Consider the following 15591-nt stretch of genomic DNA (forward strand, 5'->3'; position numbering starts at 1 on the left):
GGGGAGGGGCGGAGAGTCGCAGCAACCCAGGCCAGCGGGGGACAGAAGAAGAGGAGGCGGCTTGGGGGGCGCGATCGCTGGCGGCAGCAAGGTGATGACATGTCCTCTGCCGCCGTGCCCACTGCCTCCTCCTCCGCGGCGGCTGTAGGGATGCCCACCACCAGCTCCAGTTCCCGGACATTGAATAGTCCGGGAACGCCACCCGTCCGGACTCCGGACACCCGGTCTAATTACCGGACTGTCCGGAGTAATCCCGGACGGGTGGTAACCCTATTGACAGCACCTGTGGTGACACCTTTCTTATCAGTTACCTAGCTCCTCACAGGTGCTGGCAAGCCTACATTATCCATACCTCCCAGCATGCCCCTCTCCAGGAGGACACAATGCTCTGTTCCTGGGCTTCCCTGGTAATGTATGATTGCCAGCACCTGTGGTGACACCTTTCTTATCAGTTACCCCCTAGCTCCTCACAGGTGCTGGCAAGCCTACATTATCCATACCTCCCAGCATGCCCCTCTCCAGGAGGACACAATGCTCTGCTCCTGGGCTTCCCTGGTAATGTATGATTGCCAGCACCTGTGGCGACACCTTTCTTATCAGTTACCTAGCTCCCCACAGGTGCTGGCAATCATACATTATCCATACCTCCCAGCATGCCCCTCTCCAGGAGGACACAATGCTCTGTTCCTGGGCTTCCCTGGTAATGTATGATTGCCAGCACCTGTGGTGACACCTTTCTTATCAGTTACCCCCTAGCTCCTCACAGGTGCTGGCAAGCCTACATTATCCATACCTCCCAGCATGCCCCTCTCCAGGAGGACACAATGCTCTGTTCCTGGACTTCCCTGGTAATGTAGGATTGCCAGCACCTGTGGTGACACCTTTCTTATCAGTTACCCAGCTCCCCACAGGTGCTGTCAATCATACATTATCCATACCTCCCAGCATGCCCCTCTCCAGGAGGACACAATGCTCTGTTCCTGGGCTTCCCTGGTAATGTATGATTGCCAGCACCTGTGGTGACACCTTTCTTATCAGTTACCTAGCTCCTCACAGGTGCTGGCAAGCCTACATTATCCATACCTCCCAGCATGCCCCTCTCCAGGAGGACACAATGCTCTGTTCCTGGACTTCCCTGGTAATGTATGATTGCCAGCACCTGTGGTGACACCTTTCTTATCAGTTACCTAGCTCCCCACAGGTGCTGGCAATCCTGATAGCCCAGGGGTGCGATGCCGGGCTCATACCTCCCAACAGTCCCGATTTCAGCGGGACAGTCCCGATTATCAGGGCCTGTCCCTCCCGCGGCCGGCAGTGTCCCGCGGTGAGGGGGGCTGTTGGGAGTCCCCCCTGTCGGCTGCTAAGCAGCGGGGAATAAACGCGAGTGTAGGCCACGCCCCCGGAATTAGGCCACGCCCCCCCCACCTCCGGCATATCAAAAGTTGGCAGGTATGTGGGCTGCCCGATGTTGATACATTGGGCAGCTTCGCATCCCCCATAGAAACCTATGGGGGATGCGGCCGGCGGCACTGCAGGGAGGATCGCAGCAGGGATCGTTGATCCCTGCTGCGGTCCCCCTTTAATACATTTGGGGGATACTAAATATTTGCGGTGAACCCCCGAAAACGGGTGTTTTCAGGGATTTAACTGCAAATATTGCTTGATAAATGCGCCCCTTAACCTGTTCAGTACAGGTGCTGGCAATCCTACATTACCAGGGAAGTCCAGGAGCAGAGGGGCAGATGTATGAACCAGCGTTAAGTTCAAAAATGCACTTAACGCTAGTTAACTGGGGGGGATTACGATTTCCCTAATGTATCACTAGCGCACCTAACGTGCGCTAGTGACAGCCCGCCGAGTAACGCTCGGCGGGGCTGTCCCTGCAATCCCCCCCAGGGATTAACGGCCGGGGCGATGTATAAACAGCCTTCAAGGCGTTAATTCACCCCGGATGCTTTGCCAGCTCAGGGCTAGCAATGTCCTATCCCCCACTGTGGGGACAACGCTAGCCCTGCGTCTGGATTGGGCTGCGCTGGAGATCTCGCGCATGCCCAGAAAGGAGGCCGGGGGGGGGGGGGGCGACTGCGAGTGCGCGGGGTGGCGAGGGAGCCGATAAGGAGAGCCGTTCACGCTGGGGATAACGGCTCTCCTTATCTGCTTAATACATCTGCCTATAACGTTTGCCCGCTTCTCCACGTTATGCTGGAGAAGCGGGACTCGTTATTCGCCAAACGTTATAGGCAGATTAATACATCTGCCCCAGAGTATTTTGTCCCTCCTGCAGAGGGTCATGTTGGGAGGTATGGTATGGGTCGGAGCCCTGTGATCTCTGGGCTTAGAAACGATGCTCATGAACTTATAGTACAGAATGTATGCTTTATTGCCCTATTACGGATGTCCAGCTGTTGTGGAACTATAAATCCCAGCATACCTCCACCCAAGCCCTCAGAACTGCTCACACCTCATTGCTGCCCTCAGCTAAGATGGCGGTGTCGGGAGCCGCGTCCCAGCCCACGTGACCTGGCGACGACGTGACGCGCCCGCGCTGACTCAGAGGCCGCATTGAGTGTGAGCCTGTCATTGGCTCCAGGAGACCTGGCGTCGCCATGGCAGCCCCTCCTCGCTCCGCCCCCTGGCTAAGATGGCGCCCGCACCGATCACCGACTAGGGTGGGGGAGGAGCTGCGCTGAGAAGATACCGGGACCCGGGGAACCAACTGGGCCCAGCACCGGCCACATACAGGAGCCCGACCACACCCGTTTATCTACATAGGGCGCGGTCCCGGGCACAGGTGGCATCATATATACACCCGGCCTTGACTCCTGGCACAGGTGGCATCATATATACACCTGGCACTGACTCCTGGCACAGGTGGCATCATATATACACCTGGCACTGACTCCTGACACAGGTGGCATCATATATACATCTGGTGGTGACTCCTGGAATAGGTGGCATCATATATACACCTGGCACTAACTCCTGGCACAGGTGGCATCATATATCACCCGGCGGGGACTCCTGGCATAGGTGGCATCATATATACACCTGGCACTAACTCCTGGCACAGGTGGCATCATATATCACCTGGTGGTGACTCCTGGCACAAGTGGAAGAAGATATAGCTGGCACTGACTCCTGGCACAGGTGACATCATATATACACCCGGCTGTGACTCCTGGCACAGGTGGCATCATATATATGCCTGCCACTGACTCCTGGCACAGGAGGCATCATATATACACCCGGTGGTGACTCTGGAACAGGAGGCATCATATATACACCCGGCGGTGACTCTGGAACAGGAGGCATCATATATACACCCGGCGGTGACTCTTGGCATAGTTGGCATCAGATATACATGACAGAGACTTCTGGCACAGATGGCTCCTGATACCTGGAAGTAACTCTTGGCACACGTGGCACTATATATTCCAGGCCCTGACATCTGGCAGCATATATACTTGCCAGTGGCTCCTGAAGCTGGTGTATGTACTCTTGGCAATGGTGGCATTATGTATGCCTGGCAGTGATTCCTGGCACGGATGCTGCTGAACACCCAGCAGTGATTACAGGCACAGGTGGCATTACATAACCAGGACAGCTGGTTGTGGTGGTATAGACCTGACGGGCTGGGGAATCTGACAGGTGTGCCCAGGTCAGCCAGAAAGGACCCTCAATGCATTGTACATTCGGTATCACCTGAGTCCAGCACTTCACCTCCACTCCAGGTATGACCACCCCAGCTCTGCTCCCCCTGACTGGGCGCAGGATCCCAGCTCTGAACCTCGGGGCTTCCTCCATCCCTCATCACCGTGCCACCCTGAGGCTGTCTGAGAAGTTCATCCTGCTCCTCATCCTCAGTGCCTTCATCACTCTGTGTTTCGGGGCCTTCTTCTTCCTCCCCGACTCCTCCAAGCACAAACGCTTCGACCTGGGCCTGGAGGATGTGTTGATACCCCACATAGACTCGGATAAAGGGGACAAGAACACAGGGGGCTTCCTCATTCACGGTCAGGGACACGATGAGCACCGGCACAGGTAATCAGCGGTTCTAATCTTACCTTTCTCCTACAGTGACGTGTGCCCGCTGGCGAGGTCTGGATCCACATTATAACACCCCGGCATTACCAGTCCCTACTGCAGGGCAATTATAATATGATTTACGTTGGCGCTGGTGTGGGGCGTGTGCATTTCATAATGTGTCGTAACGTAGACGGCAGGGAGCCAGAGGTGTCATGTTACAGAAGCTACCCTGTGTGCCCGGTCCCATAATCCCTGTGTTCTTATACAGTCCATGTATCTGTGTACTGTCATTGTGCCCCTCGTCCCCGTATCGCGTCATTGTGCCCCTAGTCCCCGTATCGCCTCATTGTGCCCCTCGCCCCCGTATCGCGTCATTGCGCTCCTCGGCCCGTATCGCATCATTGTGCCCTTCGTCCCCGTATCGCGTCATTGTGCCCTTCGTCCCCGTATCGCGTCATTGTGCCCCTAGTCTCCGTATCGCGTCATTGTGCCCCTAGTCTCCATATCGCGTCATTGTGCCCCTAGTCTCCGTATTGCGTCATTGTGCCCCTCGTCCCCATATCGCGTCATTGGGCCCCTAGTCCCCGTATCGCGTCATTGGGCCCCTAGTCCCCGTATCGCGTCATTGGGCCCCTAGTCCCCGTATCGCGTCATTGGGCCCCTAGTCCCCGTATCGCGTCATTGTGCCCCTAGTCTCCGTATCGCGTCATTGTGCCCCTCGTCCCTGTATCGCGTCATTGTGCCCCTCGTCCCCGTACGCGTCATTGTGCCCCTCGTCCCCGTATCGCGTCATTGTGCCCCTCGTCCCCGTATCGCGTCATTGTGCCCCTCGTCCCCGTATCGCGTCATTGTGCCCCTCGTCCCCGTATCGCGTCATTGTGCCCCTCGTCCCCGTATCGCGTCATTGGGCCCCTAGTCCCCGTATCGCGTCATTGGGCCCCTAGTCCCCGTATCGCGTCATTGGGCCCCTAGTCCCCGTATCGCGTCATTGGGCCCCTAGTCCCCGTATCGCGTCATTGGGCCCCTAGTCCCCGTATCGCGTCATTGTGCCCCGAGTCCCCGTATCGCATCATTGTGTATCTAGTCCTCATCTGTATATTTTCCTTGGTGGTTTCTATCCCGAAGTCCCTGTATTTGCCCGTTACCACCCCGGCTGCTGTCTACCCTCCTCTATCTGTATATGGGCAGCATGGTTGGTGTGATGGTCACAGCGCTGAGGTGTTGCGTTTGATTCCCATAAAGACGCTCTTTGCAGTATTTATAATTTCTGTGTAGGGTTTCCACCCACATTCCAATCAAAACATGTTACCTAGTGTTCATTCTAGCAATCGCCATCTTTGAAAACCCATGCAGTTCCTCTTCCCTGCCTGGGATGTCGCTGTCTGCTGTAGTGCTTCTAGCACAGTGTGGTCTGTACATCAGCACTGATATGCAAACCAGACCTGTGCTAGAAACACCACAGCAAACAGCGACACCCCAGGCAGGGAAGAGGAACTGCATGGCGGGTGCTAGAATGAACACTATTACATGTGGGGTGGACTCATAGATTGTAAGCTCCTGTGCGGCAGTGACTGATGTGTGTATATGCAGCAGCCAGTGATTACATGACAAGAATGTGCGCTACCTCTGGGAACGTGTTACGCAGCTCTGCAGCCTCCTGGAAGGGAACAGGTCTCTGGGGACCCCAGGAAGCCCCTCGCTGGCTGCTCATCTCTTCCTATCACTCCAGCAGCAGACGGATCATTCCCTGCTGTACTCAGTATCCCAGTGGCAAGTGTGTCCCAGTACCGGCACCCAGGACATGGCAGAGCTTCTCCCAGCGTGTCCCAGTACCGGCACCCAGGACATGGCCGAGCTTCTCCCTGCGTGACCCAGTACCGGCACCCAGGACATGGCAGAGCTTCTCCCTGCGTGTCCCAGTACCGGCACCCAGGACATGGCCGAGCTTCTCCCTGCGTGACCCAGTACCGGCACCCAGGACATGGCAGAGCTTCTCCCTGCGTGACCCAGTACCGGCACCCAGGACATGGCAGAGCTTCTCCCTGCGTGTCCCAGTACCGGCACCCAGGACATGGCCGAGCTTCTCCCTGCGTGACCCAGTACCGGCACCCAGGACATGGCAGAGCTTCTCCCTGCGTGTCCCAGTACCGGCACCCAGGACATGGCCGAGCTTCTCCCAGCGTGTCCCAGTACCGGCACCCAGGACATGGCCGAGCTTCTCCCTGCGTGACCCAGTACCGGCACCCAGGACATGGCTGAGCTTCTCCCTGCGTGTCCCAGTACCGGCACCCAGGACATGGCTGAGCTTCTCCCTGCGTGTCCCAGTACCGGCACCCAGGACATGGCTTCTCCCTGCGTGTCCCAGTACCGGCACCCAGGACATGGCCTAGCTTCTCCGTGCGTGTCCCAGTACCGGCTCCCAGGACATGGCAGAGCTTCTCCCAGCGTGTCCCAGTACCGGCACCCAGGACATGGCCGAGCTTCTCCCTGCGTGACCCAGTACCGGCACCCAGGACATGGCTTCTCCCTGCGTGTCCCAGTACCGGCACCCAGGACATGGCCTAGCTTCTCCTTGCGTTTCCCAGTACCGGCTCCCAGGACATGGCAGAGCTTCTCCCAGCGTGTCCCAGTACCGGCACCTAGGACATGGCCGAGCTTCTCCCTGCATGACCCAGTACCGGCACCCAGGACATGGCAGAGCGTCTCCCTGCGTGTCCCAGTACCGGCACCCAGGACATGGCCGAGCTTCTCCCAGCGTGTCCCAGTACCGGCACCCAGGACATGGCCGAGCTTCTCCCTGCGTGACCCAGTACCGGCACCCAGGACATGGCTGAGCTTCTCCCTGCGTGTCCCAGTACCGGCACCCAGGACATGGCTGAGCTTCTCCCTGCGTGTCCCAGTACCGGCACCCAGGACATGGCTTCTCCCTGCGTGTCCCAGTACCGGCACCCAGGACATGGCCTAGCTTCTCCGTGCGTGTCCCAGTACCGGCACCCAGGACATGGCCGAGCTTCTCCCTGCGTGTCCCAGTACCGGCACCCAGGACATGGCCGAGCTTCTCCCTGCGTGTCCCAGTACCGGTACCCAGGACATGGCTTCTCCCTGCGTGTCCCAGTACTGGCACCCAGGACATGGCTGAGCTTCTCCCTGCGTGTCCCAGTACCGGCACCCAGGACATGGCTTCTCCCTGCGTGTCCCAGTACCGGCACCCAGGACATGGCCTAGCTTCTCCGTGCGTGTCCCAGTACCGGCACCCAGGACATGGCCGAGCTTCTCCCTGCGTGTCCCAGTACCGGCACCCAGGACATGGCCGAGCTTCTCCCTGCGTGTCCCAGTACCGGCACCCAGGACATGGCTTCTCCCTGCGTGTCCCAGTACTGGCACCCAGGACATGGCTGAGCTTCTCCCTGCGTGTCCCAGTACCGGCACCCAGGACATGGCCGAGCTTCTCCCAGTGTGTCCCAGTACCGGCACCCAGGACATGGCCGAGCTTCTCCCAGCGTGTCCCAGTACCGGCACCCAGGACATGGCCGAGCTTCTCCCTGCGTGTCCCAGTACCGGCACCCAGGACATGGCCGAGCTTCTCCCAGCGTGTCCCAGTACCGGCACCCAGGACATGGCCGAGCTTCTCCCTGCGTGACCCAGTACCGGCACCCAGGACATGGCAGAGCTTCTCCCTGCGTGTCCCAGTACCGGCACCCAGGACATGGCCGAGCTTCTCCCAGCGTGTCCCAGTACCGGCACCCAGGACATGGCCGAGCTTCTCCCTGCGTGACCCAGTACCGGCACCCAGGACATGGCTGAGCTTCTCCCTGCGTGTCCCAGTACCGGCACCCAGGACATGGCTGAGCTTCTCCCTGCGTGTCCCAGTACTGGCACCCAGGACATGGCTTCTCCCTGCGTGTCCCAGTACCGGCACCCAGGACATGGCCTAGCTTCTCCGTGCGTGTCCCAGTACCGGCACCCAGGACATGGCCGAGCTTCTCCCTGCGTGTCCCAGTCCCGGCACCCAGGACATGGCCGAGCTTCTCCCTGCGTGTCCCAGTACCGGCACCCAGGACATGGCTTCTCCCTGCGTGTCCCAGTACCGGCACCCAGGACATGGCTTCTCCCTGCGTGTCCCAGTACTGGCACCCAGGACATGGCTGAGCTTCTCCCTGCGTGTCCCAGTACCGGCACCCAGGACATGGCCGAGCTTCTCCCAGTGTGTCCCAGTACCGGCACCCAGGACATGGCCGAGCTTCTCCCAGCGTGTCCCAGTACCGGCACCCAGGACATGGCTGAGCTTCTCCCTGCGTGTCCCAGTACCGGCACCCAGGACATGGCCGAGCTTCTCCCTGCGTGTCCCAGTACCGGCACCCAGGACATGGCCGAGCTTCTCCCTGCGTGTCCCAGTACCGGCACCCAGGACATGGCTTCTCCCTGCGTGTCCCAGTAACGGCACCCAGGACATGGCTTCTCCCTGCGTGTCCCAGTACTGGCACCCAGGACATGGCTGAGCTTCTCCCTGCGTGTCCCAGTACCGGCACCCAGGACATGGCCGAGCTTCTCCCAGTGTGTCCCAGTACCGGCACCCAGGACATGGCCGAGCTTCTCCCAGCGTGTCCCAGTACCGGCACCCAGGACATGGCCGAGCTTCTCCCAGCGTGTCCCAGTACCGGCACCCAGGACATGGCTGAGCTTCTCCCTGCGTGTCCCAGTACCGGCACCCAGGACATGGCCGAGCTTCTCCGTGCGTGTCCCAGTACCGGCACCCAGGACATGGCCAAGCTTCTCCCTGCGTGACCCAGTACCGGCACCCAGGACATGGCTGAGCTTCTCCCTGCGTGTCCCAGTACCGGCACCCAGGACATGGCTGAGCTTCTTCCTGCGTGTCCCAGTACCGGCACCCAGGACATGGCTTCTCCCTGCGTGTCCCAGTACCGGCTCCCAGGACATGGCCGAGCTTCTCCCTGCGCGACCCAGTACCGGCACCCAGGACATGGCTGAGCTTCTCCCTGCGTGTCCCAGTACCGGCACCCAGCACATGGCTGAGCTTCTCCCTGCGTGTCCCAGTACCGGCACCCAGGACAAGGCTTCTCCCTGCGTGTCCCAGTACCGGCTCCCAGGACATGGCCTAGCTTCTCCGTGCGTGTCCCAGTACCGGCACCCAGGACATGGCCGAACTTCTCCCTGCATGTCCCAGTACCGGCACCCAGGACATGGCCGAGCTTCTCCCTGCGTGTCCCAGTACCGGCACCCAGGACATGGCTTCTCCCTGCATCTGCATGTCCCAGTACTGGCACCCAGGACATGGCCAAGCTTCTCCCAGTGTGTCCCAGTACCGGCTCCCAGGACATGGCCGAGCTTCTCCCAGCGTGTCCCAGTACCGGCACCCAGGACATGGCCGAGCTTCTCCCAGCGTGTCCCAGTACCGGCACCCAGGACATGGCTGAGCTTCTCCCTGCGTGTCCCAGTACCGGCACCCAGGACATGGCCGAGCTTCTCCCTGAGTGTCCCAGTACCGGCACCCAGGACATGGCCGAGCTTCTCCCTGCGTGTCCCAGTACCGGCACCCAGGACATGGCCGAGCTTCTCCCTGCGTGTCCCAGTACCAGCACCCAGGACATGGCAGAGCTTCTCCCTGCGTGTCCCAGTACCGGCACCCAAGACATGGCCGAGCTTCTCCCTGCGTGTCCCAGTACCGGCACCCAGGACATGGCAGAGCTTCTCCCTGCGTGTCCCAGTACCGACTCCCAGGACCGGGCCTAGCTTCTCCTTGCGTTTACCAGTACCGGCTCCCAGGATATGGCTGAGCTTCTCCCTGCGTGTTCCCGTACCGGCACCCAGGACATGGCCGAGCTTCTCCCTGCGTGTCCCAGTACCGACTCCCGGGACATGGCCGAGCTTCTCCCTGCGTGTCCCAGTACTGGCACCCAGGACATGGCCGAGCTTCTCCCTGCGTGTCCCAGTACCGGCACCCAGGACATGGCTGAGCTTCTCCCTGCGTGTCCCAGTACCGACTCCCAGGACATGGCCGAGCTTCTCCCTGCGTGTCCCAGTACCGACTACCAGGACATGGCCGAGCTTCTCCCTGCGTGTCCAAGTACTGGCACCCAGGACATGGCTGAGCTTCTCCCTGCGTGTCCCAGTACCGGCACCCAGGACATGGCCGAGCTTCTCCTTGCGTGTCCCAGTACCGGCACCCAGGACATGGCCGAGCTTCTCCCTGCGTGTCCCAGTACCGGCACCCAGGACATGGCAGAGCTTCTCCCTGCGTGTCCCAGTACCGACTCCCAGGACCGGGCCTAGCTTCTCCTTGCGTTTCCCAGTACCGGCTCCCAGGATATGGCTGAGCTTCTCCCTGCGTGTTCCAGTACCGGCACCCAGGACATGGCCGAGCTTCTCCCTGTGTGTCCCAGTACCGACTCCCAGGACCGGGCCTAGCTTCTCCTTGCGTTTCCCAGTACCGGCTCCCAGTACATGGCCGAGCTTCTCCCTGCGTGTCCCAGTACCGGCACCCAGGACATGGCTTCTCCCTGCATGTCCCAGTACTGACTCCCGGGACCGGGCCTAGCTTCTTCCGGCCTCCTGTCCCAATACCGGCTCCCAGGACATGGCCGAGCTTCTCCCTGCTTGTCCCAGAACTGACTCCCAGAACCAGGCCGAGCTTCTTCCGGCCTCCTGTCCCAGTACCGGCTCCCAGGCTGCAACAATGACCTATACAGAACTGAACACAGAACTCTAGATGAGGTTGTACCAATGACCTATACAGTGGCATTATTACTTTCTTTCTACTGCCGATACCTCTCCCTATGCAACAAACCATCTGACTTGCCTTCTTCATTGCTTTGTTACATTGCCTACCTGCCTTCTGTCACTTGCACTAGTGATTCCTAGATCCCTTTCCTTCCTTACAATATAGTGCTATTAATACTATATAGACTTTGGACTTTTGAGACCATATTACATGATTTAGCATTTTATTTTTAGCATTACACTGTAGTTGCCATGCTCTTGACAATTCCTCTAATCTACCTAGATCAGGGCTGGGCAACACCGGCCCTCCAGATGTTTATGAACTACACATCCCAGCATGCCTTGCATCAGTTTCAGCATGGCCACATAGCAAAACTAATGCAAAGCATCCTGGGATGTGTAGTTCATTAACATCTGGAGGGCGGTGTTGCCCAGCCCTGACCTAGATCATCAATCATTTGTTTTACCCCTCCTGGTGTGTCTGCAATGTTGCCTGGCATACATTCTCTTCAATGCCATTTGCAATATCCGCAATAAGGATATTAAAGAGCACTGGTCCCAGTATAGATCGCTGGGGTACTCCACTGGTAACATTACCCTCCTGAAAGTGCTCTCCATTTACTACAATGCTCTGTTTTCTGTCCTGCAACCAAGATCTTATCCATAAAAGCATTTTAGTATCCCCTGCTTTTGAGTTATTTAGTAGCCTGCGTTGGACAGCATCAAATGCCTTACTGCTCTGTAGTTACTTTTTTGCTTCCACTTTTGTGCAGTGGCACTAATTTTCTGTATATTCCTGCAAATGAACTGTGGCCCCTTCCCATCTCTTTCAGTAGTAAATACTGAGCAAAAATGATAGCTAAACTGTCTTTAGTCTTATTACTCCACCTTTTTGTTTTTCTCCTTTCACTCATGTACCTTAAAAAAAAAAAAAAAACGTTTTGCCTCCTTTGCGCGTCTGATTACCTTTTTAACTTCTTTCCTTCTGGCAAGATACAGCTCTTTGTCATCATTATTCTGAGGCTGTCTCTTTGGCTTTCACAATACCTGCTGCCTCTTTCTTAAACCACACCACCTTCCTTTTCTTTGTGCTTTTCCCAACCCTCCTGATACAAAGTCCTGTTGCCTTTAGTGTTACACTTTTTATTTTTTTTTCCACCTCTCCTGCACTCAGCCTGAGTTCCTCCAATCCACCAATGAATCGCTTACACGTTTTGCCATCCCTATAAAATCAGCTTTCCTAAGATCTAACACCTTTGCTTCTGTATGAGATGAGTCCGTCTCTGTCTTGAGTGTTAACCATATGGCTTAATGATCGCGGGATCCCAGGTTTTCACCCACTTTTAAATCAGATATTCTGCCTCCATTTGTAATAATGCGTCCCTCCACCAATTGCTGGAGGGATGCTCCCTGCACGGAATTCCGAATGTCCCTACTTTTAGTGGAACTTGCAGACACCTCCCACATGACACCCGGTAGGTCAGTCTCCCACAATTACTGTCCTGCAATAGGGGTTTCTCTCTGGCACTAGCCTGGTGATCTGTAGGTCATCCCAATACAAAGAATCGCCTTCCTTTTATTATTATTTATTATATAAAAGGGCCTGCGTTTTCTCTTCAATTCTCTTTATTGCAACACTATTTATGCTCGTTCCCACATACCTATAGATGCTGCCCCTCCTCCGCTGCTTCCCAATCCGGCCTTCCTATATAAAGTATATCCCGTTATAGCTATGTCCCTAGCTACAACATCCAGGTCTTCCCCTGTTAGTATAGCAGTTAGTTGACCACTAGGTAGCCCTGGATAGGTTGCCCACAATGCCTAGTGCTGGGTTTTGTACAGGATGCCCCCCGGTGTGCACTTTGCTGGATAATTGTCGGTGTTGGCAGCAGGTTACAGTGACCCGGATATAGGCCATCGGCTGTGAACCTGGGAGGTGGAGGATGGACGGGGGATGATCGCTGTGCGGCGTTACGCTCACATGTGCTGCAGAACAGAAGGACATGGGAAAAGTAAACACTGGGAAGTACAGGCAGGAACAGACTATTCCCCCCCCCACCCAAATGTCAAGTGCACAGGGCCCAATTACATTCCAGCATCCCAAACCTGTTTGTCAAGGAGGAAGCATTAAAGGCTGAGGTTTTATGAGTCCATATAAATCTGTGTATACGGAACCACCCCTCGCACGCCTATTCCTCACTGTCAGGGGTAGCAGGCAACATGCAGCAGCGATGGCCTCGCACTGACTAACGTCTGCTCTGGCCGTACACACGCTGATTGACAGACGGCCGGTGTTTGGGTTGGTAACCGGATGTTTTCTGGAAAACGCAGGTGTGCTCAGGTGTTTTAGGGTAAGATACTTGATGTCCGCTCCGGCCCCAGTCAGACTGCTTATAGTGTTCATTATAGCACCCGCTATCTTTGAAAATCGAGGCAGTTCCTCTTCCCTGCCTGGGGTGTCACTGTCTGCTGTAGTGCTTCTAGCACAGTGTGGTCTGTATATCAGCACTGATACGCAAGCCAGACCTGTTCAAGAAACACTACAGGAGACAGCGACACCCCAGGCAGGGAACAGGAACTGCATGGGGATTCAAAGATAGCGGGTGCTAGAATGAACACTATGCTTATCCTAAAGAACCCGGACACACGTGTCTTCCCTGACACTCCCAGAAATGGGCGGCTTCCTGTCCGTCACGTTGCGGATTTGATCCCAGCCTCGAGCATGCGCGGTCTATCGATTATCATCCGTACGGTCAGTTCTGAATAACCCCCAGCGGCACGTCATCTATAGCATTTAGTACTGAATCTACTACAGAACCAGGGATCTAACCCTCTCAGCGGCACAACGTCATTAACCCCCTGAGTGCCAATCATCATAATGTCCGCTACAAAATGCCAGCGCCGCCCACAGCGACTGTTCTTTTAGTGTAAATACAAATACGGCCAAATCAATTAACTGAAGTCTAGTTAAATATTGCACCCAAAAAAGAACCCAAAAGGGTTAAACAGCATTAACGCCTATCTGTTCTCCTACTGGGCAGTGTAGTGCAGAGGGCATCTTCATACACCAGTAATATGCCCAGCTCACATAGAAAGCCACGGGCAGGAGGGTTAGACTGCGGGGCGGGAGGTTTAGGCACTAAGGATCTGGGGGTTAGGCTGCAGGGCAGGTGGTGTAGGTACCAAGGATGGGGGGTTAGGTTGCAGGGCAGGTGGTGTAGGCACTAAGGATCTGGGGGTTAGGTTGCAAGGCAGGTGGTGTAGGCACTAAGGATCTGGGGGTTAGGTTGCAAGGCAGGTGGTGTAGGCACTAAGGATCTGGGGGTTAGGGTTAGGCTGTACGGGAGCGGGGAGTAAGGGTTCTCTATCAGTGACGGTTATCTGACCTGTGTGAGGACACGGCCTGTACGGGAGCGGGGAGTAAGGGTTCTCTATCAGTGACGGCTATCTGACCTGTGTGAGGACACGGCCTGTACGGGAGCGGGGAGTAAGGGTTCTCTATCAGTGACGGTTATCTGACCTGTGTGAGGACACGGCCTGTACGGGAGCGAGGAGTAAGGGTTCTCTATCAGTGACGGCTATCTGACCTGTGTGAGGACACGGCCTGTACGGGAGCGGGGAAAAAGGGTTCTCTATCAGTGACGGCTATCTGACCTGTGTGAGGTCACGGCCTGTACGGGAGCGGGGAGTAAGGGTTCTCTATCAGTGACGGCTATCTGACCTGTGTGAGGACACGGCCTGTACGGGAGCGGGGAGTAAGGGTTCTCTATCAGTGACGGCTATCTGACCTGTGTGAGGTCACGGCCTGTACGGGAGCGGGGAGTAAGGGTTCTCTGTCAGTGACGGCTATCTGTCCTGTGTGAGGTCATGGCCTGTACGGGAGCGGGGAGTAAGGGTTCTCTGTCAGTGACGGCTATCTGTCCTGTGTGAGGTCATGGCCTGTACGGGAGCGGGGAGTAAGGGTTCTCTATCAGTGACCTCTATCTGTCCTGTGTGAGGTCACGGCCTGTACGAGAGCGGGGAGTAAGGGTTCTCTATCAGTGACGGCTATCTGTCCTGTGTGAGGTCATGGCCTGTACGGGAGCGGGGAGTAAGGGTTCTCTATCAGTGACGGCTATCTGACCTGTGTGAGGTCATGGCCTGTACGGGAGCGGGGAGTAAGGGTTCTCTATCAGTGACCTCTATCTGTCCTGTGTGAGGTCATGGCCTGTACGGGAGCGGGGAGTAAGGGTTCTCTATCAGTGACCTCTATCTGACCTGTGTGAGGTCACGGCCTGTACGGGAGCGGGGAGTAAGGGTTCTCTATCAGTGACGGCTATCTGACCTGTGTGAGGACATGGCCTGTACGGGAGCGGGGAGTAAGGGTTCTCCATCAGTGACGGCTATCTGACCTGTGTGAGGTCACGGCCTGTACGGGAGCGGGGAGTAAGGGTTCTCTATCAGTGACGGCTATCTGACCTGTGTGAGGACACGGCCTGTACGGGAGCGGGGAGTAAGGGTTCTCTATCAGTGACGGTTATCTGACCTGTGTGAGGACACGGCCTGTACGGAAGCGGGGAGTAAGGGTTCTCTATCAGTGATGGCTATCTGACCTGTGTGAGGACACGGCCTGTACAGGAGCGGGGAGTAAGGGTTCTCTATCAGTGACGGCTATCTGACCTGTGTGAGGTCACGGCCTGTACGGGAGCGGGGAGTAAGGGTTCTCTGTCAGTGACGGCTATCTGTCCTGTGTGAGGACACGGCATGTACGGGAGCGGGGAGTAAGGGTTCTCTATCAGTGACCTCTATCTGTCCTGTGTGAGGTCACGGCCTGTACGGGAGCGGGGA

General features: G+C 56.8%; 1 protein-coding gene across 2 annotated transcripts in view; it reads left to right on the forward strand.

The window, feature by feature from the left end:
* Positions 1–2602: 2602 nt before the first annotated feature.
* The window catches only part of MAN1A2 (mannosidase alpha class 1A member 2), a 96153-nt gene continuing 83164 nt past the window's right edge, over positions 2603–15591 (forward strand). Inside the window, exons 1-2 of one of the 2 annotated variants that reach the window (XM_083171470.1) lie at positions 2603–2871; positions 3267–4041. In XM_083171470.1, the coding sequence (XP_083027596.1) occupies positions 3734–4041 (308 nt within the window). In that variant the 5' untranslated portion in view covers positions 2603–2871; positions 3267–3733. Of the gene's footprint in view, positions 4042–15591 lie in introns of both variants that reach the window. The other variant, XM_083171469.1, reaches the window with a different exon arrangement.

Source organism: Crinia signifera, chromosome 2 (genome assembly GCF_055691185.1).
Source record: "Crinia signifera chromosome 2, ASM5569118v1, whole genome shotgun sequence".
NCBI classification, from domain to species: domain Eukaryota; kingdom Metazoa; phylum Chordata; class Amphibia; order Anura; family Myobatrachidae; genus Crinia; species Crinia signifera.